Genomic DNA, 22,285 nt, shown 5'->3' with positions numbered 1-22,285 from the left:
AACAGCTTCAAAAGGATATATTTTGGAAAAATCCTTTATTTCTTTTTATTACATAGTCAACAAACTGTTATAAATGTTACATGATATGGCTTCTTCCAATTGCTGCAGAATTTTGCTTGCTTATGTAGTCAGTTCAGCTTTTTCCTTGCCTCCATTTTTGGGCTACTGGTGCAAGGAATAGTGAAAGGGAAGAAACAAGGTAACAGCTGCCCGCAAAAATGAAGGAGTAAGCATATGTCTGAGTGTAATCATGTAGCCAACCTGTAGGAGGGAATCAGAGTTCAGTTACTTAAGTTTTTGATATTTCAGTTGAATATCACTTCATTTCACACAGCATTACTACTGCAGAGCTTATGTAGAAGGGCCAAGGAAAATAGTTGAGAGTTTAAATGTTTATTCTGCAAGACTATAGAAGTCCACAGTACAATACTCAAGATTATTTTTGTCCCATCCAAAGCATTTGTTGTACAATACATTTTGGAGCATGAAACAAACACCAGTCTGGCCACACAGCAATCAGATGAGATATGCTCTTACTTTGTGATATCTGATTGGTGTACTATACATACAAATAAATAAATCCCTGTGGCCTTTTTTAAGTAACTCTACCAGTTTTCCTCTGAGCAATATTTTTGTCCTCTGCCAAGATGTTCTTAAAATGTGCCACCAGAGGGCCCACTCTTTTTCTTCTTCACTGGAATACATGTCTGTTTCAAGGTATTCTGAAATGAACTGCCAATGGAGGACTGTTTATACAGATTTCCATTCACGGGGTGCTTCCACATGCAAGTAGATCTACTGCATTCAGGGGCCAATTGGCATTCAGGGGCAGGCTCTATTTAGCTATCAAGGCTAATAGTTACTGATGGAGTTGTATGAATCTGGTTTTTCTGTGCAGTTCCATGCTGGTTTACTTTGGAAATAAGTCTTACTGTGTTCCATGGGGCTTTTTTCCAGGAAAGTGTGCGTAGGTTTGCAGTCTTACCCATTATGTGAAAGAGTACTCCCTTCTGAATCTACTGTGTGTCCATTTTTCTGATTGACTCCATGAAATAATTACTTTTTTATCAACTTTCCTCTACACCATGCATAATTTTATAAACCTTTTTTGCCACACCATAGTCAACTTCTCCCACCAAACTAAAACACCTTAAAGCCTTAAATCTTTATTTTAGGGAAGTTTATCCAGCCCCCTATCATTTCAGTTGTTGTTCTTTGTACCCCTTCCAGTCCTTTTTGAATTGTACACAATAATGCAAATGCTGCCACACTACATTTATACCAAAGAGAGAGACAGTGACTGTTTTAGTTCTTCTCCTAATAATATTTCATGTTTTATTGCTACTGTGTCCTGAGCTGACATTTTCAGTGAGCTGTGCACTCAAGCAAACACATTTTTCCCTCATTAGTTTCAGTTAAGACCCCATTGCTGTGTATAAGAAGTTTTGCACTAACTCAGAATTGCCTTTGCTATTCTTCTGTTAGTCATTCGCCCAGTTTAGAGAGATCTTTCTAGAGTTCATCACAACCTGTGTTTCACTACTCTGCGTAATTTTGTGTTATCCACAGTCCTGACAGCTCCATTGCTCACCCTTGGCTCCAGGTTTATGAAGTTAAATAGCATTGGCCTCAACACACATCCTTTGAGAACCCTACTGCTCCATTGTGAGAACTACTCTCGCCTTACTGTTCTTTAACCATGTTAGCAGTTCAGATCACCCCCTTATCTCAAGCTAAGTTTACTTTGCCTTTTGTGACACTATAATGGCTGTATGATTTCTCCTAACTGCTGCTTTTGACCCAAATAATTCTAATTGATTTTAGTCTTTTAACTTGATATTTTCTCTCTCTCTCTCTCTCTCTCTCTCTCTCTCTCTCTCTCTCTCTCACACACACACACACACACACACACACACACAAAATTAGCCACCTTGAAAGTGCTAGTAAAAGGAGTACTATCAGTGACCAATATGTACGTGTTCAGTAATTTCATGTTCTTTCTTTTAAGAACTCTCAGGTAATGTGACTGTGTTGCGCTCCAGTGACTTGTTAATTTGTAATTTGTCAGTTAGCTTTAAACATCTTCATTTGTTGCCTGTATTGACACAGCACCTCAGATGCCCTCCAAGATAACAATAGATTCTGATTTGGATCTCTCTGCATCTTCTACCACAGTGACTAGTGATGCAAAGATTCCGTTTAGCCTCTGCAGTCTCCCTCTCCTTATTCAGTACTTCTTTTACGCCTTTCATTAAGGTACTATGTCTCCCTGGTTGGTTTCCTGCACCTGCTGCATTTAAATACATGTTTTGCTCAAGCCTTTAGCAGTTTCCTCTTCATTGCTTTAATTGTTTGCTTCCTTGGTGCTTGATTCCCCCCCCCCCCCCGGCAAACCTTGTGTTCTTTATTTTCCTCATTAGGGCAAGTCTTTCTCTTTTAAAAGTGGAGGTAGCCAGTGTAGTACCTTTCAGTTGCTACTGAACTAGAGCTCCCATCAGCCCCAGGCAGCATGACCAATGTTCAGGGATGGTGGGTGTTTCAAGGGCACCAAGATGCCTTTTTCTTCACACTGTTGTTTAACCATGCCAGTATCCTGTTTGACTTGTATGCCACAGGTTAGAAAGGGAATGAACATTTTATCTGAGCTTCTATTACAATGGTTTTAAACAAACTCCAAGGTTACTGAAGGGATTTGCCATCCTTTCAACTTCCATTTTATGTTTTCAGTTCTGCCTGCTACATAAGTCCTGAGGCAACATCTAGCCATTTTGAAAAACAGATCAAAGACTAAAATCACACACAAAGCAGGCAACTCTGGGCAGAGTTAAAAGGCATAGCAGCTTCCTGGAGATGAGGCACAAGCAAAGGCCTGGGAGCACAAATGTGTTTTTAGAAGTTGCGAAAATGACATTAACTTTGGCATTTTCCTGAACTCAGAGGGCACGTGGTTCCACAACACGAACACTACCACAGGAAATGTGAAACTACCCAGTTCCAGGAATGTGAATGTGGGGATGTAGGTGTGCTTCCCCATCCACATTCTCACCCAGTCATGCAGGACTAAAGACAGCTTGAGGTGAAAGTCTCTCCTAGTTGGCAATGAAATTTGCCAGCGTTATAGGACAAGCCAGCATTGGCTGGTTGCCTGGGCAAATGGGATTTATTTTCTCTTTTCTTCCCCTCTCCCTTTCTCTTTCTCCCTCTATCACATGCAGGCTGCTCAGAGGGCAACGAGGTGCCTTTGTTTTCTCTCTTGTATTTAGTCCTTTTGCTAAATCTCACTTGGTGTGTGGTGCTGTGACATCATTAAGTGTGTATATTTGTTAGGTTGCTATGCTCTCCAACAGGTTCCCAGAGCATTTTCTGATAGCAAACTGTGGCTAACTGCATTGCTTTCTTCTTAGAAAATGCTTCATAGTCCCTTGCCCCAGATAATTGTTTACTTTCTATTTAGAGATGACACGACAAGGGTCTTGTGTTCAGGTTTCTATAATCTGGTGTAGCATTAATGGGACTTTATAACCTTTTGGAAAATTGTATTTTTGGTTTTGAATGGGTCTGTACCACCTTAAAAATCAAACAAGTCAAGTACATTGGATGTCACAGAAAAGGGGCCTTGTATTCCTCTAGTCCCTGTGAGGACATAAAAGGAGAACCAACATTGGGTGCCTACTTCTTGCTGCTATGGAAATCACTGCAGGGTGTTGGGAGCAAACCAAGGGAAGAATTGGATCCAAATTGGATCCTTTCAATCTAGGGAGGAAACTGTCAGCCCTATAGCTGGCACAGTGAGAGTGCTGCTCCACTTTTTCTCTCACCTTGCTGGCAAGACCTAGCAGGAAAGTAGATGTGACAGTTTCTTTGCCTTCCATTCTCCTTTTAAAAAAAGGATTCCAGCCTCATTGAATTCAGTGGGGCTTACATCTCAATAGGCATGCAAGGGATTTGAACTGTCAATGTCTGAATACAGAGGTTATTCCCCCCCCCCCCAGCTTTTCTGGATTATCTGTCATTTTGTTCCTGGCTGCTTTCTATGCTGCTGCAACTTGCTTGGCTAACAGCTACATATGTTCCTTTTACTGGTGTGTCAGTTACATGCTAGAGATGTATTAATTGTTTTCCAGGGGAATGAGGCAAAGGAGCCCTTTATCACATGGGGCTGTGAGGCGGGATTTAGGGCCTTATTCCATGATCATAATTTATCCTAATGTGCCCATTAATTCTATTCCAGACGACTCTACACAGAAAAGGGAAAGACAAAGTAGGGAAAAGGCTAGTCCATGGGGATAACCAACACGATTCCCTCCAGACGTTGTTGAACTCCCAACTCCTATCAGCCTTAGCCAGCGTGGCCAGTGATCAGTGACAATAGGAGCTGCAGCTCAACCCCCTGGACCCCTGGAATAGACAGTCTAGGGAAGACCATGAGAGCAAGAGAGGGCCAGAGCTGTGAAGAAGGAAGGTAGGAAGCAAATACCGTATTTTTTGCTCTATAAGATTCACTTTTCCCCTCCTAAAAAGTAAGGGGAAATGTGTGTGCATCTTATGGAGCGAATGCAGGCTGCGCAGCTATTCTAGAAGCCAGAACAGCAAGAGGGATCGCTGCTTTCGCTGTGCAGCGATCCCTCTTGCTGTTCTGGCTTCTGGGATTCAGAATATTTTTTTCTTGTTTTCCTCCTCCAAAAACTAGGTGCGTCTTATGGTCTGGTGCATCTTATGGAGCGAAAAATACGGTACCCAGCCTGCAGCAACCGTGAACAATATTTTTCCTTACTATTGTTATTTATATTGCATTATCCATGTACCTGGTGTTTCACAAAGGTGCTTTACAATAGACAAAAGGGAAACAGAGGAAGTGGAAGGATATGAGATTGTTTAACATTTAAACAGATGGTGCTACACAGTTGCTGCCTTTTATTTCCCTTGTGGGTGGACAACAGTTCACTGTTACTTCCTAAGGATTTTTTCCCCTTCTAGAGAGCTTGTACCCCACAGGCAAGAGGAAGGATTAAAAACACAAATGCATGCTTTATTTTCCTTTTCCACACACCTTGAACAGGGTTAAGGAAGACCCTTTTTTGTGCTGACTTTTACTATAAAATGAATGAAAGTCCATAAATAGGTTGGTCTGTTGATAGTGTTTTGGAGGGGAAAACCCAATACAGAATCCAGTGAAGTCATTGTGTGAGTGGAACAGCTTAACACTTGTGCAACTGAACTTTCCCTTCCTTCTCTCCTAGAGGACTCCCTGCACCCTTTGAAATCTGCTGGGGAAAACATCAGAGCAGATATCAGGGCATGTGGAGGGGAAGCAGCTGGAGGAGGAGAGGGAAGGAAAGTTCTGTGGCATGAGTGGAGGTCATTCAGTTTGTGCAGTGACATTGTTGGATACAAACTTTACTCAGCCTTGCTTTTGACAAGAAAGGAATTCTAGCACTCTTTCAATGGAAGGAAGAGGTTGTTTTAAGTTACCTGCAATAGGAGGTCCAGCGAGGACTGCAAGGCCAGCAATGAATGAGGCATGTCCCAAAGCACTGTGGAATCTGGAGGCTCCTACAAACTCTACCTGTTGAAGCAATCAGTGTTATTTATATGTTTTATAAATATTTTCAACACATTGTCCCCCATTTTGAAAACAGTTTGCATGTTCCCTTCATTTGCATGTTTAGAAATACATTTTTAAAGTTAATAATAAAAATAAACCATCTAGACTCTGCAGTTAAGCCATAGGTGACCAATCTCTGGCACAGCCAGTAGAGGCTTATGTGATGTGATAGGCACATGGGTCTTTCTCTGGCATAGACTTGAGCGGGGGTGACAAACCTTTTCCAGCCAGAGGGCTACATCCTGACCCTTCACATACCCCAGGGCTACTTTGACACCTGACGCCCTTATGGTGATGTCAGGTGACATCTTCAAAAGAGCTCACTGTCAGCCCCAATGAGCTTCTTGGTGCCCACAGTGAGTCTCACTTTTTTCATTTGCAGATTCTGTTTGGATTCAAACTGCACCTACAGATGGAGACTTTTCTGCCGCAGACAAGCAAAGCTATCTACAAGGCCAGTCTGTAGAAGAAAAATGTCCATTTACAGGTACATAAACCACACTTGCAGCAGATGTACAACTTCAAATGAGCTTACTGTCAGCAAGCCTCGTTTGATGAGGAACAACCTGAAGCACACTTTAAGCTCCAGATCACAACCGTATGTTTATCTATCCCACACTCCTGACCCCATGTATAATATCAGGTGGGTGAGGTTTGGGGGAAATGACTGCACAGAGCAAATTAGCGTCTAATTTGTTCTGTGGGTTGGAAGTTCCCCATGCCTGGACTAGAGTCATATCTCTACTCCTCCCTGTTTATCCAGCGTTGTACCACTGCATTCTCCCCAGCTCAGTATATAATAATTGAGGTCAAACCAACCCAAGGACTATAAATGTATGTAGCTTGCAGTAGAATGGAACAGTCTCATATTTTAGAACTGTGACATGCTTGCTAAAAAAGATTGGCCACCACAGGTTTAAGCAATCTGAAATTAGAGGGGATGACAATGAAGGGGATGATTTTCAGCAGGGAGAGAGCAATCTAGACTGGGATAACATTTCATATCAGAGCCCTATAACTGATTCCCCCACCCTGCCCAAGTCAAAGGGGTTCAATTAAGCACACTTTCAAAAGTGTGACAGAAGTCATATGTAGTTTGGTTCTGAGGCCGTACAGAAGACTTGTTTAATTAATGCTTTGGAGGCAGAATCACAGACTCAAAATGCATTGGGTTCAATCAAATAGATCTTCAGAGCATCTGTAAGGTTTTCTCTCTCATGTTCCTATGTATAAATGGAGCCTCAAGTATATCATGTTCAGAGCATTTTTAATTTTCTGGTTTGTGTACTGAAGTAGGTGAAAGTTTTGGATGGTCTGTGCTTTATAAGAATTCTGGATCGCTTTGCTATTAGCCTTTTGATGATTAATTGCTTTCTTCTGCTTACCAGTACAGGAAGTATCAGAGCCAGGTATCCACCACTGAAAATGGCAAAGACTACAGAATAGGTCATAAGTAATGGGAAGGTTGTGGCAAGAGGACACAGCAGGTTAGTGACACCACAAAAAATGAGGTACATCTTGTGGTAATGATACTTCTTGATCCAGTTCTGATCTGCAATCCAACCAGAGAGCAAAAGGCTGACTGTCTCTGTTATACCTAAAGGGAAGCAGAAAAATAATGAATTTTCAAACAGAATTTATGTAGTAGAAGCTTTGAAAAACACAGATAAAAGGTCAGAAAGGAAAGAGTTTGTACCCTTCTTTTATTTCTGTAAAATACATGTGAAAATTCAAAATTTCAAGCCCAGAGGTTGGTGGCAGTTTACATGGAAAAAAAAGAATGTTATTTTACTACCTTTTATTTCTTTAACATTTAATATTTCCTTGCAGAGATCTAATACTTTTTTTAAAAAAAGGCTTTTGATTTAAAGAACAGTTAAGAACATGCATTAAGTATTGTCAGAAGAATCTTTCTAATTTGTCAATAAAATTTAGGATAGCTCGGTTGTATTTATTTGTGCAATTTTAAAATATCCTCCCAAAATAAAATAAAAACAGCTCAGGAAACTTTCTGTCTTTTTTATGCCACTTCTAATTTAGCTTACTACTTGGTATTCTTATGAAAACATCAGTGGCTCACATTGATTGTTTTTGTTTTTGTTCAGGACTAATTTGTTGATCTGCTTAATTGAAAGGTAAGTGCCATCCATTAGAATTTTGTATTTCATCACTACTACTCGCCAACAGTGATATCCTGGTAATTTACCCATGGGGGGGGGTCTCAGGAATTTCCAGATTGTTATATGCCATTTGTGAAATATTTTTTGAAGAAATACTAAAAATATTTTCAAAGCCCTGGCTGTCTTTTCCCCTCCTTTCATTTTACAACAAAGTATACTGCCTGCAGTCTAGCAAACTTGTTTATGTAGAAGTTTAAATGTATGCATGCAGCCAGTTTCTTTGTGTTTTGTTTTTTTGTTAAGAGAAAGTTTGCACATTTGAAATTATGGCCATTTGCCATTGCCTTCACTCTGCATGACTCATATTTTGTATCCCTGCTCAGTAACTAGCTTTCTTAAAACAGTCACTTAGTTGCATGAAATTGCTGGGTTAGGGCCCAAGTCTCCAACTCCTACCTCTCGAAATCGCTTGCTGACAAGTACATTTGCCACAGATGTTACTCCCTTCATATGCCACTCTTGGCTTTTGGTTGGCAAATTTCAGATTGGAGGGAAGGGGAGTATTTTGGGTGGGTGACTGGCTTTGGGCTTGGAACTTCTCCTTGCTGATCCCTATTATGTATCATTGTCTTACAATGGGAGACAATGGCTTCATTTAATAAAGTCTTTTTAATTACTGGAGTTTGTTTCTTATTTCATAATACAAATATCAAATGGGGAGGGGAACAGATTCTGTTCAGAACAGTTTACTTAGAAGTTGATTAAGACACATTTTTTAAAAATAGATGAGGTGGCAGATTAAACACACCAGTTGGCATATAAAACACACATTTGAGACAAAGAGATGAGATATATTCCATTTTTCAGTGTACTGTATTTACTATTAACATCACTCTTTTACATTCTTGATGGCTGCAGCAAACCAGTGTCAATGTTTCTAGGGAGCTATTTATTAATCCAAAATCATATTCAGTTTTCCCAGTATCATTTCTGTTGTGTTGTAAAAAAAATTATCGTTTCTTGTATTGCTATGAGATCTTTTTATAACTAATATTTTGATTTCATACTTAAAAACAACAGGTCTTTGGGTTGTGTTGTTTTTAATAGAGTTGTATGTTGAGCCATAAGCAGTGTTACATTTCTTTTCTACAGGAATTGGTTTCTCTTCACCCAAAGTGAATTATTAGTGAAGCTGTCATGCAGAGATCTTAAGAAAGCCACTTTAAAAGTTGAGTTTTTCTTACCAGCCACTGAAATGATGTAAGCAGTATCCATTGGCTCGATGCCCAGTGTTTTAGCTCTGGCTGCAAGGTGGAACGTGGGGATAAAGTAGGCTAGCTGGCTGAAGAGAAAAGACCATGTGAAAATGTAGAAGAAAGGGTTTTTTAGCTGGGAAAAATCAACATGGCATTGCTTGCAAGAAAAAGGCTGCGACTTGGAATTTCCTTCCTTGTTTGTTGGAAAGCAGTTTTGATTACCATTCCGATTGGGATGTTTGTTTTTGTGGCTCCCGTTCTCTGGCACTTCAGAACACTTGTCGTTTTCTGGGGCTAATTGTAGTCCAACATGCTGTAGATTGTTCATACTGATGCATTCATGATCGAGGGGATCTGATCTGTTCGGTTCTGTGGTGCCAATTTTATCTTGGCTGTCTTCAGTGGTCTCTGCAATTCTTAGGTGCACAGGTGTTTGTTTGTCTTGGTGTTTAATACTTACAACTTTCTTTTTCATCATGTTAATCGGTCGTAGTAGCATGCTAGAAGGAACAAGGTTCAACATCACGCCACCATATATCAGTAGGGCACCTGAATGATAAGACAGAGATTGAGATGTGACATTCTGCTGCAATAACAGGGAAATAGAAATGTTAATAAATTCTGTTAGCATCCCCTCTGAAGGAACATTTTTGGTGACTTTCAGAGGGTCTAAAATAAGTTAATTTTCAGTCATGCTGGGAGAATTGGCATTCTTTAAGGCAAGATATCAGAGGCTTTTCTGCTTCCTTCCCAGGACACCCCAAGGAGTCTTCTTCCACTTGCAAAAAGTTTTCCTGGTACGGAGATGATTTGGGCCTTGAATGACAAAGACGTACACAGGAGTACCCCAAAGCTATGCACTTGTTCCTTTAAGGAGCAAAGCACACTCCCTCAGTGCTACTCTCTAGACTTGACTTTGCAGGTGGGAATGAATCTACTAATAAAGTGCCTTCCTGACCAGGAAGATACCATGGTCAATAGTATAAAAAGCCACTGAGAGATTGAATAAGAGTAGCAGGGTTGCACTCCCCTATCCCACTCTCAAAGCCCATACATATAAGGTGGTAATTACAATGAAATGTGGGAAGTGAAAGCTACCAACCTTGCCATCCATACGTTTCTATCAGGACTTGAACAAATGGTGTGAGTATAACACTCAGTCCCATTCCTGAACGGCCGATTGCATTGGCTAGAGCCAGGCGTTTCTTGAAGTACTTGACAATCATCACAGCTGCTACCTGATACAAGCTAGCAAAACCCAATCCTAAAATGAAAAGAAACACATAAGAAAAACGCTCCTTCTCCTGGGCCCATCCGGAGGGTAGTAGGCAACCCTAGATTTGGGTGCCACACAACGAAAGGAGAGGGAGGGAAGCTTCTGTCATACAGGCTCAAGTCATTGAGCGAGTGGAACTATTTTGTTGAATACAGCCCAAAATGTAACATCTTGATATTTTAATTAGCACACTTTTGAAATTGAATATATATATATATATATATATATATATATATATATATATATATATATTCAATTTCAAAAGTAATCTTAAGAGCTGACAAAAAGAACTCCAGATGATGTCTTTCTCACCTTCTTCAATGTAATTCTTTTTTTTTTTAAGGGGAGGGCATGTGCAACAAAACATTTTTGTCTACCTACTGGGGCACATATGAATGAAAGGGGGCACTTGCCTGTAGGTGCCTCCAGTAGCCCAACAGGTAGAGTACCTCCCTTAACTTTTTATAAATTGGGCCCTGTGTCTCAGCAGTGCAGGGAGACCATTATTCATTCTGGTGGGGAAGGCCTTTGCAAAAAATAAACAAAAGCCCCCCCCAACCCAACATTAGCCTGACTGTTACTCAGTTTTTCTATTTCCAGTTAGACTTTTCTGTTACTGTGGCTGATTTTTAAGGTACGCTCACCTGTCAGGAATCCCATAGACACACAAAGAAAGGGGATGTTTGTGGCCAATATGCTGATAAGACAACCAATGCCAACCAGGCAAGCCCCAATCACTGATGCTGGTCGTTCTCCTATAATTTCACATACTACGGTTACCAGTGGTGCTGCAACAGAGAAGAAAAACAGCTTCATGGTGGCTTGGGGAAAGGGTTGCAACTGGCAGAAGGAGAGACTTGGAGGTAGGCATTTTTGCCAGTTTTAGGGAATATTGAACCTGGCATACGCTTAACTTTTGGAAACTCTATAATAGAGCTGTCAGGAGAATGTTTTCTGCTGCCTAAACAGAGCTGAGGAAAAAAACTTGCTTCAACATGGCTGATGAGAGTAGCCCTTAATATTAGTGGAGTTACTTATCACATGTGTATCCTCTTTTCTCCAGGGAGTTCAGAGTTGTATGCATGGCATTTCCCCTTCCTATCCTTCTGTGTGAGATAGATGAGGCTGACAGACAGTGATTAACCCATTAAGTTCTGTGGGTAGCATGAAGATTTCAGTGCAGGTGCCCCCATTTTAAGTCTGGCACTACCCACTACATCAGGGGTGGCCCAAAGGTGGTCTGGGATCTACTGGTTTATCTCTGGGCAATTTGTGGGAGACCAGCAGCAGTTTATGTCCTTCCTTGCTCCACTGGGGAGACCTTAGGGTTCAAGGAAAAAATGAAGTAGATCCCCTAAACCAGAATTTTGCCACCATATTGACAGTGTGGATGCCGTTGATGTGCATCTATACTAAACAGTAATTTACACATTGTCTGTTCTTACATCCTGGTCTTAGATGCTTATAAGCTTTCAAGTTGGCTGTATACATAGGTTAATGACAGTAGTTACTTAGGCTTTGCTTTCTTATTGTAAGCAGCCCATGGGGCAGCAAACAAATGCCGTGCATGTGTAAAAAAGTTCCACTAAAAGTGTTTCAGGACTATTTCTTCAAATAAAGTATTTCTTCACCAAGTCATATTCAACCGTATTTGTGCTGACCTGCTAGGAATCGAAGTGAGGACATGATAGAGCCAATCCAGCTGATTTGTTCAGAAGAACCGCCAACATGCTCTTGAAAGGCCACAAAGAAAATGGCAAAGTTTTTCGCTGTTCCCATTGTAGATACATTTACCTTAAAAGAAACAAAACATCCAGTAAAATTGAAGCACATGTATTGCCTGCTGCCACTTGTCCCTGCTCTACAGAATATAGCATTTTCCATTTTTAGAATAGCACGTGTTATTCCCTGGGCAAATTTGTGATGGGTTTTAACTTTGGATCACTCACAGTTGATATGAAACTAAATGAAATGGTGCTGAACTTCATTGAGATTTCCCAAGTCCAGAAATTAGCTGACCTAGGAGAAAAAGTAGCCTGAGAGGAGAGGAATGGGAAGAGAGGGATGGATGGTGCAACATCCCTCCCAACTCTCCACTTCTCATTCCCTGACCCATCCACTGTGCTCAATTTATGGCTTTTAAACAAGCATTGAAAGACACAGATTTGCAGCTGGTGGTCTAGTTCCATCCTGGCAAATTGAAAGGGAAATTTTGTTATGCATGAGTATTGAAAGTGTCCCATAGGCTGCCAAGGAAGTTCCCAATGGGGAGAGTTCTTACTGGGAATGGCTTTAGTAAGAGAGCCCTGTCAGTGCAGACCAGCACTGAAAGGGAGCCCTACTTGCCAAGGAGCAATTGGGAGCAGACTTTTAAGCTCAAGGTTGCTCCTTTTCAGCCATATCTTTACCTGCCTACATAGGTTGTCCAGTGTTGGGTAGATGGGTCTGGTCTGGGGAAATGTCTCACAGGCAATATTGGGACCCCTGCTGGGTCTGAGGTCTCCCCCACCACTCTGTGGTTGTAAAATGTTAGGTGGGAGATTTAATCTCATGGTGTGCACCCCTCCCCTTAATGTTTCTCTTCTTGGCTATTAATATGTTTTTGGGGGTTGAGCATTCAAATTCTGTCCCGTCCCCCCCCGCTGCCCCCAGTTTTATTCTGTGGCTTCTGAAAATGTACAGAGTGGCATTCAACTAAGTGGTTGCATGCATGGAACAAAGTCCACCTGTGCAATGGAACATTGCCCCTATGTACCCCCTGTACCCCCTTAAATTTGTGGGGAGGGTTAAGAAACCCCAGAAAAGTCGACAGTAAGGTCTTATTTCATGTGTGGACCTCATTCCCTGTGCAAATACCCCCATTTTTTTTACGTAAAATGCAATATACATAAAGGTGAAGGACTGTAGCTCAGTGACAAAGCATTAGTCTCCCATTCAGAAGATCTCAGGTTCAATCCCTGGTGTCTCCTGCCTGAAACCCTGGAGAGCCCCTGCCAGTCAGTGTAGAGAATACTGGGCTGGCCCGGTATAAGGCAGCCTCCTATTTTCCAAAACCAAACCTCCACAGACTTTGTCACATTTCTTACTTACCAGAAAAAAGTTAAGCATAATCATCCACCCCCAGCCTCCATCGGGAGCTTCTGCACCGTCGTGTTGTTTGGTGCTTTCTTCAGCTTCTGGCTCACCCTCTGTTCTCTCCATTCCTTCTGCAGATTTGAGCTCCAGCAAGTAGCTGCAATTGACTTTGTTAAAGGGCTCTTACACCCAAAAGATAATAGTCCACATTGCTGACAAACCCTCAAAATAAAAGCTGCCATTGCTGCTTTAACACGGTCTGCAGTTTTTCAACTTAAACATTAACCCAATGTTTTTAAACACTAAAACGGTGGTATCACCCTAGTGAACAAGATGGACCTCTTAATTTTACTGCCTTTCTGGTTGTTTTTGACTGCTTCGACATTAAAAGAAAAAATTATCAGAGTGGTTTTGTTTTTTTAAAGCTCTGTGGCGGTTAAGGGGTATGTTTTATCAGCTAAGACTTTTGCAGCAAGATCCTTCTGCTTGACCAGGGAAGCCTCAGAAGTCAATGTCAGAAACTGTCCTGTATTGTGAGTCACACAACTGCTGCCTCTCAGGGAAAGGGCTTCTGAATTGACCCTAGTACACCCTGGGCAGGAAATAACACAAAAAGGCTTGTCTCCATAGTGCTTTGCTGAAGCCTGGGCTCTAGCATGTCTTGCATGCTTTTTAATTCAAACTCCAGGTTTCCCTTTCATCTTAATTGTGCTTTGGTCTCAACTCTTGGTTTCAGCATACACCTGGTGAGCAAAAAGTTCAGGCATCCAGTAGGCATTAGTTTAAGGAACAGCCCCAGCACCTGAAAAGAAGGCTTGTTGAAGAGGACAAGAAGCAGTTGCTGTTCTTCTGCACAGGCTTTTTAAGCAACTGCTTGCTGCCTCAGCTAACTTCTACTAGGCCCTGCTTATTTACTAGCTTCCCCTGCTCAGGTCCCTCTCCCAACCAAGGTGCGCTAACAGCAGAGGCAGGAGCCTGGCCATGCCTCCCGCATTCTTAATTCCTTCCTGCTAGAGGGTTCAGGAGCAAGGCAGGATTCATTTATACAGAATCATTGAATTGTAGAATCGGAAGGGACCACAAGGGTCATCTAGTTCATGAGTAGGCAAACTAAGGCCTGGGGGCTGGATCTGGCCCAATCGCCTTCTCCATCCGGCCCACGGACGGTCTGGGAATTAGCGTGTTTTTACATGCATAGAATGTGTCCTTTTATTTCAAATGCATCTCTGGGTTATTTGTGGTGACTGCCTGGTGCTTTTACATGAGTAGAATGTGTGCTTTTATTTAAAATGCATCTCTGGGTTATTTGTGGGGCATAGGAATTCGTTCATTCCCCCCCCCCAAAAAAAAATATAGTTTGGCCCACCACATGGTCTGAGGGATGGTGGACTGGCCCACGACTGAAAAAGGTTGCTGACCCCTGTTCAACCTGCTGCAATGCAGGAATCTTTTGCCCAACTCAGGGCACAATCCTGAGATTAAGAGTCTCATGCTCCACTGAGCGATCCCTTTTGTTCAGTGTTCCATTTTAAATGCCTGCCTGCACCTGTAGAAGCTATAAAGAGAACCTACAGTGCCAGTACCCCTACTGGGAAATGTGTGTTTGGACTAGTTATGCAATGTTCTTTGGTATGAAAGTAAATAATTGCAAAATAACCGTGACAGGTCAAAACACTGGCCATTTCCTCTTAATGGCTCCGTTGTGTACCTTTAAAATAAGAAACCCTGCATGTTTGAAGGTCAGCAGCTGAAACTTAGCTGCAGAGGAAGCCCTCTGTACCCTGATTATAAGAGTCTTGATATCACTGGCGAAAACAATGTCTTTTCTCCTACAAGTGGATTGAGCCAGTGCCCCTGGAGGTAAAGCCCTTGTCCTGGCTCACTTTGAATTATTATTATTTTTAAAGAAATAGCTCAGCATACCACCATCGGCATAAATTTATTTGATTTTTAGATTACACAATAAAAATTATTCCCTAGCACATGAAAAGGTAGATTGGTTTTCATCTTGAGGAATATGTGATATTTCCTTCTTTAAACAAGTATCCATACAAATAAATTTCTTTATTCAAGTATTCTAGGTTAGAAATGTGTTCTTGTTTTTTAAAAAATAAAAACTACAGAAATTTGATTAATTTTCATTTTACAGCAGTTATGGTACATCCAAAATACAAGTTGGATTGTATTTTTCATGCAGTGTATGATGCACAAGGTAAGGCCATTTAATCATATAATTGTTTTGATATGCTCATTAGTAACCACCTTTAGATGGTACTATTGCTACTATTTCAGTCCCTTTCCACCACAATACTTGCACAATGGGTAAAGATGCATACATAAAAGAAATAAAGATAAACAGACCATATTCTAAATAGGGAGCATGTTCTCTCTCAACTACACAGGTATAAGCATGTCATCTACTAAACAATAATTTCTTGTTGTAACTACCCTTCTAGAGAGAGCAAGGTATGTATGGATTCTGTGCATATTTTATAATTACATCTCAAAGCAGGTGCAGGCATATGATAGAATCCTCATATTATTCAAATAATTGGCTTTATAGGGTAAAGATCCTTACTCAGGCTTGTAGAGTATGATTTGAAACTGCAGAAGCAGCTATCAGAGGCTCAACTGCAAGGAGCCTGTGTAGAATGTCAACTACTTCACATGGATTAGATTCACATGGTGTAGAATGTCAGCTACTTCACATGGATTTCCAAACTTGGCCCTCCCATCATCCCCAGCTAGCAGGACCAGTGGTCAGGGATGATGGGAGTTGTAGTCCAAAAATAGCTGGAGACCCAGATTTGGGAAACACTCGATTAGATTTAAAAGGGAAATGGAGCAGAGGGTAATGAACCTTGGCATACTCCACACAACTGCCACAAGGGACCCACTTTCCAGAACCTCCCTACCAGGTAGGAACAATCAGGACAGCTTCGAATCCAAACCCAGACAGATGGTCCAGGAAAATATGGTTAATAAGGAAAGGTTGAAAGGAGAATCAACAGGATCACCTTCATCTTGTATTTTCTGGCATAGTAATCTGCTAGAGCAGCTAATACATTTTATTCAACTGGGATGGAAGCTAGATTGAAGAGGATTCTGTTATGTGTCATGGTTATCCTGCTGCCCTTCATCCTAGGACTAGGTTGTACTTGAGAGAGTGTTCTGATGAGCACAAACCCCACATTCCATACTTGACATGAGTCCCTACACTATTTTCTTACACACTGTAGTCATGTGCCTTTTTTTAGTGTTAAATTTCTGGCTCTATTAACACTTTCCATGAGTTAACCTATGGCACGAGTTTGGTCTGAAATGTATCGGTTCTCAGGACTCCAGAGGGGATTCTGATTTGTTCGTTCTTAGGATATCCTAAATGCTAGATGTATAGGCCTCTGGAATTAGAACATAAAATCGAGAATTGTAGAGCTGGAAGGGACCGCGAGGATCGTCTAGACCAACATCCTGCAATGCAAGAATCATTTGCCCGTGGAGCTTGAACCTGCAACTCTGAGATTAAGAGTCCCATGCTCTACTGACTGAGCTATCCCTGATCCATGAAAAAGCCAGGTTTACTATCAACCCTGTATGTAACTCTTGATCAGCTAGTGGAATTCAAGAAACTCAAGAGAGCTTTACAGATGGTAGCTAATACACTGCCATTAGCTAACAAGCAGATGACACAAAACAGTTTGCCTGATTAGTCTTGCAACTATTATGGTCAAGTCCCTTTTAAATATGTGATTGTTAGTTTTGTACATAGAAGGCAGCTCAGTATACCAAACAACTACATTTTCTTAAGACAACTGAATGTCATTGCCTGGCTAGACAAACCAAATAAAACAACATTAAGTCAAATGGTAGTGAACAAGCAGTGTGTTTTAGTTTGTTTATTTATTGATTTATTGAGTATTGGGGCCACCTGACAAGGTGCTCTCCCCAGCCATGTAACAGGAAAACATTCCACACATGATAATATGAAATGGTACAAGTTCAGAGCAATTAAGATTCCATACCAACTTGGGAGGATTTTTACAGTCCAATCCAGCTAGGTTCTACCTAGTGATACTGGATATTCAACCTGTATTAATCTGTAGAAGAGTAGTCCACAAAGGTGCATAAATGTCGAAGAGCAAGGAATATTGTGGATGTATAAGGTTAAGATGCCATTTTGTGTACTGCTACTGTGATGCCATCATGCTTCTGGATCATGATATTGCTGAAAGAAACAGAAGGTTTGTTTTTAAACACACCACTTTCATAGAATGAAACAAGTCCCAAATGTTAACCAAAATAACTGCAGCCCACTGTTGTTGCCTTTAGATCTGTTGCTTTTCATATCACACATAGATTCTCTTCACTTGTCATCATTTGTAATGCAGCTATAGACATTTTGATGACACCCCTTTAATCACCATTATTTCAAATATTAGCAAAATCAGGTAGACTTTAAACCCAGAATTATTTATTAAACCTTTTTCCTTGTAAACCTTATCAGTGCCCTATTTGGGCATTGGCGCTACTCACATGTTGACCAAGATGGAAGTTGGGGTGCATCGCCACCTTTAGAGCACTTCAAAAGTTTTGAGGCTCCACGCATACACAGTTTAAAGCCCTGTGCTACTGGAGATCTAAATCCACAGGGAGACTCCGTAAGTAGAAGCTTCCCACCTCAGACCTTCACCCTCAAATTCATGGAAGGCTCCAAATGTGATCATGGTGGCATGCTGGAGGGAACAAGGCTTGGAAGCACACCCCTGCTTACAAGAAACTTAACACTTAAAATAAGGCTTTACCAGCCTTATATTTGTGCACTAGCCTGGTACCCATTTCATGTAGGCAACTGAGTGAACTGGCAGAGGAAGGTTGGTACACTCCATCCCTCATCAGTGCCCAACACAGAATGCAGCTGTTCACCCCTGCCAGCCCCAGGCAGACTAGTAACTGGGAGGTGTATTTACAAGGCTTCAATAAGTATATGTTTAAAGCCTAAAATTAGTCCTACAGAACTCCAAAGTCAGTGAAGCCACATGCACCAAGGAAGAATCTTTCAATTTATTCCATGATATCAGCATCCTAAACAGATGATCCTATTTCCTCTTATGTTTGCCACAACCCATTAGCAGAAGAGAGCAAATTATTCCATAGCAGAGGGGAAACTACAAGGACGAGGCTCTTGCAACATGCAATATGATCAAGGGAGGGTGCAGTACTATAGCTAAGAAAAGTAGGAAGAACAATAACCTACTTCCCAGCTACACTGAGAGCCTAATGGCAAAACACATTAACTGAGGCTAGTTAAGATCTTTGTGTCTTCTTCATTTTTGAGAGTACTTTTGCAAGTCGGCTCAAATTCCAAGAACAAAAGATCAGAAGTTGAAGCTGTTCTTTCCAAACAAGTTACCATGCACATGGAAGACAGAACCCAGAGAGCAGTAAGGATTAACCAATTTATCCATATGAGAAGGCAACTTAAGCAATGGGCCTGTCATGTCAGTTACTTTGTCTTAAGTAAAGGAAGTAATAGCTCCAAATACACATACCCAGTATCTGATTCGAGGCACACTACAGGAATATCTGTTGGATCAGACGTCAATTTGGCTGCTTGCTGGGCTAGAACAGATATCACACCTGCATGTTCATCTGAGAGGGTACCACGACCTAGAAGACAATGGTTTATCATTTAAAATGAGTAAAGAAATACAGGATGTGGTCAGTTCAGGGATGCAAAACAAAAAATGCTGACTGAAAAGGGGGAAACCAAATGTAGTCCTTGACCGGAGAATTTTCAATTCCATAAACTGAAAATAATAACAAAGAATGGATGCCAATTGCAGTAATATGGAAGCTTGGCAGTTACAAACTAATAATTAATGTTTTTCAGGCAATCATCCCAGTGCTAGAATTTTACATTTTTATGAATATTCCAGTAAATACTTTTACACAATATAAAATTTAAACCACATTAAATGGACTCTTAAATTCCCCCATCAAATATTTCAAATATATATGAAAGTACTGAGACAAAAAAATCTGAAAGTACTAAAGGTTTTTTTTAAAGCTTTGTTTGCTTAATATATGTAAAATAAACATACTAAGTTCCATCTATCTCTAAGGCAACAAAAATTTCCTGATGCAATATATAGGCAAATATTTTTTCCAATTAAAAAATATTTAGAAAATCCACAAAACTATTCATTTCCTACTTCTTCTGCTCTTCTTCCTCACTCCCATTCCGTATCCCATTTTACCACCATTTCCTTCTCACTTCTTTCCCCATATTTCCTTTTTCCCCTGCCTGCCCACTATCTGACAGTCTGACTTGTTTACAGCTGCTAGGGAATGGTTAAGTGAAGACCAAGAAGGTCTCAGACATAAGAAACATCTGTCGTTTTCTAGGACACAGATTTTATAGAGGCAGCCTTAAGAAACAGAGCCACTTGAGGAAGAAAGACGATATGCAAGATCTGTTAGTGTTGTTGCATAAGAAAGTGGAGAGTGTGTGCATAGGGGGTTAAGGTATAAATGAGCTGAATCAAGAGAGGAGGAGAGGAGAACTAAGTCCCTGCCTTGCCAAAGTGATCCCTGTGTCATCACTTTTACAGGTCACCTTTAAAGAAAACTAATAGCAAGAATTTTGTAGCTGTGTTGGGTTAGTGATTATTAACTAGCAGTACGTTTTAATTTGTCATGCCTTCACAATTCTTAAAATAGCAGTGGTCAGAAGATACAGGAGCATCCATTACTCATTTACTTGAAGCTAGCTGGCTGATCTAAAGTCACTCACTATAGCTGTGCACTTTAGAACCGTGCAATACAAGGAGATTGTATTAAGGAGACTGTATTAAGTTGTACAAGTCAAGTTGTCTAGATAGCAATGCAACTACCACATAAGCAAGCAATAGGAGGTCTCTTATTAGACTCTTTTTGCTGTTAATGCTATAACTACCAATCTGACTTTTAAATTATTTGTATACACAGCACTTTAGATTAAAACAAGGTTTTAATCATTGCCTAATTTAAACTAGTAAAAACGATGCTCAGAATTTATGTAGATCTCTTTTCAGGCACCATCTTGATGACATTTGGCAAAAAGGGAGGATGTAGATGCCACAGACACATTTATCACTGCTTTTCAGCTACATATGTAACTATTATGCACATACACCCAACCAGTGCTTTTTTTCTAAAAAAAATGTTTTGGGGTGCTCTCATTTTCCTACTCATATTGAAATACTGACTCTCAATGAGGCCAAACTTAGATTCACAAAATGTTTAGGGGCATGCGTACCCCCAGGGAAAAAAGCACTGCACCTAACACCAGCCACCCCAGCACCTACTTACCCAATAAGTGTATCTCATGTTTGTCCACAACTACGCTTGTCCACAACTGGGAACTTAGTGGGGTGGCTGGTTTAGGTGCAGTAGCAAGCTATTTTTTAAAAACAGGCAGCATCTTGGACGTCATGGGAACATGCGATAACAAGGTGTCAGCGTTACTTACAGCCCAAGTTGAGGCCCTGGGAATCGGTGCACAGGACTCCTGCAATGGAGGGGTTCTTCATTCTAACGGAGGAGGAGGAAACGGCAGAGATCAGCGGCTGCTACTGTACCGGACGCATCCAAGGAGAGAGCCGCGTCACCCTCCCCTCCGCCCCACGACTCCGACGGCCCTTTGCCAAAAGGGAGAAGGCCGGCCCGCCCGCCCGCCGCCTCCCTCCCACCCCAGCACCTACGTGTCTTCTAAATGATGCTCCAACGCCCCCTCCATCTTGCCGAGCACCGCGATCACTTCCGCATGCGGGAGTGTTTTTTTTGTCAGCTGACTTGTAATCACATGATGGCAAGGGGCTGGTACGGTGGCTCGTCAGGGTCAGAATTCCTGGAGGCGAAGCGTTTGCTGATGGGGCCGCATGTTTTTAAACGCCGGCTCGGCTCTCGCGAATCACGAGGGGGGCGAAGCGTCCTTCCTTTTCCTTTTAGGAGGAGGTCAATCAGTGGAGTTTATTTCCCAAAGAACATGTTTAGTAACGGAGTGTCACTGAACTTTATATCGCAGTCCTTCTTTGTTTACAAGCCTGTTTATTTTTATCCTGTTTTTTCGTGCAAATGTTGTCGCCTAAAATCCGCTCACATCAATAAAACGGAGGCCAGACCCTGACACCAGGCGTGCAGATTTAAAGGATTTTACTCTCAGGAAAGGGGAGTGGCTGGAAAACGTAGGAAAGATTCTTAAGCCCCAAAGTAGAGAGCTGTAAACGGAGGTGTTTTATTAAATCTGTTTTAGACCAGGTGGCTGATACTCATAGAATCATAGAATCATAGAGTTGGAAGAGACCACAAGGGCCATCGAGTCCAACCCCCTGCCAAGCAGGAAACACCATCAGAGCTCGCCTGACATATGGTTGTCAAGCCTTTGCTTAAAGACCTCCAAAGAAGGAGACTCCACCACACTCCTTGGCAGCAAATTCCAGTGTCGAACAGCTCTTACTGTCAGGAAGTTCTTCCTAATGTTTAGGTGGAATCTTCTTTCTTGTAGTTTGGATCCATTGCTCCGTGTCCGCTTCTCTGGAGCAGCAGAAAACAACCTTTCTCCCTCCTCTATGTGACATCCTTTTATATATTTGAACATGGCTATCATATCACCCCTTAACCTCCTCTTCTCCAGGCTAAACATGCCCAGCTCCCTTAGCCGTTCCTCATAAGGCATCGTTTCCAGTGCGTATAAGCTAAACAAGCTTAGGGCCCCTCTCTTGGGGGCCCACCAAAAATTTTAAAGTATTTCACTATTAATATTCGTCTTCTTAATTGTATTTCAGTTCAACAATTATTTTGATAAAATACATATTTTGTTATGTGCAAATGGCTTTATATACCTATTAGGTCCATTTGTTGTTCTTTAGTCGTTTAGTCGTGTCCGACTCTTCGTGACCCCCTGGACCAGAGC

General features: G+C 41.3%; 2 protein-coding genes and 1 long non-coding RNA gene across 5 annotated transcripts; 1 reads left to right on the top strand and 2 right to left on the bottom strand.

Moving 5' to 3' along the window:
• Window positions 1–40: 40 nt before the first annotated feature.
• On the bottom strand, window positions 41–13,593 carry SLC16A4 (solute carrier family 16 member 4). The gene is made up of 8 exons (XM_053392801.1): window positions 13,348–13,593; window positions 11,919–12,051; window positions 10,902–11,045; window positions 10,084–10,245; window positions 8,970–9,530; window positions 6,991–7,202; window positions 5,473–5,566; window positions 41–261 (listed from the first exon to the last, which is right to left on the bottom strand). Exons 1-8 carry the CDS (start codon window positions 13,456–13,458, stop codon window positions 134–136), a joined length of 1,545 nt encoding a protein of 514 aa, XP_053248776.1. The 5' UTR covers window positions 13,459–13,593; the 3' UTR covers window positions 41–133.
• LOC128415934 (uncharacterized) lies at window positions 4,395–8,406 on the top strand. 3 transcript variants are annotated; one of them, XR_008331105.1, is made up of 4 exons: window positions 4,395–4,462; window positions 5,988–6,092; window positions 6,994–7,092; window positions 7,711–8,406. It is a non-coding gene; the product is annotated as an uncharacterized LOC128415934 (long non-coding RNA). The 3 variants fall into 3 exon arrangements; XR_008331104.1 differs by lacking the exon at window positions 4,395–4,462 and having other exon boundaries at window positions 5,564–6,092; XR_008331106.1 differs by lacking the exon at window positions 4,395–4,462 and having other exon boundaries at window positions 5,564–6,092; window positions 6,994–7,116.
• Window positions 13,594–17,199: 3,606 nt separating the features above from the next.
• Window positions 17,200–21,197, bottom strand: LAMTOR5 (late endosomal/lysosomal adaptor, MAPK and MTOR activator 5). The gene is made up of 4 exons (XM_053392799.1): window positions 21,075–21,197; window positions 20,843–20,904; window positions 18,882–18,999; window positions 17,200–17,557 (listed from the first exon to the last, which is right to left on the bottom strand). The coding sequence occupies exons 1-4, from the start codon at window positions 21,107–21,109 to the stop codon at window positions 17,497–17,499; spliced, it is 276 nt and encodes a 91-aa protein (XP_053248774.1). The 5' UTR covers window positions 21,110–21,197; the 3' UTR covers window positions 17,200–17,496.
• Between the last annotated feature and the right edge of the window lie 1,088 nt (window positions 21,198–22,285).

This window comes from Podarcis raffonei, chromosome 6 (assembly GCF_027172205.1).
Source record: "Podarcis raffonei isolate rPodRaf1 chromosome 6, rPodRaf1.pri, whole genome shotgun sequence".
Lineage (NCBI taxonomy): Eukaryota > Metazoa > Chordata > Lepidosauria > Squamata > Lacertidae > Podarcis > Podarcis raffonei.
Note: the sequence above shows the minus strand (reverse complement) of the source record. Positions and strands in the feature narration are given on the sequence as shown.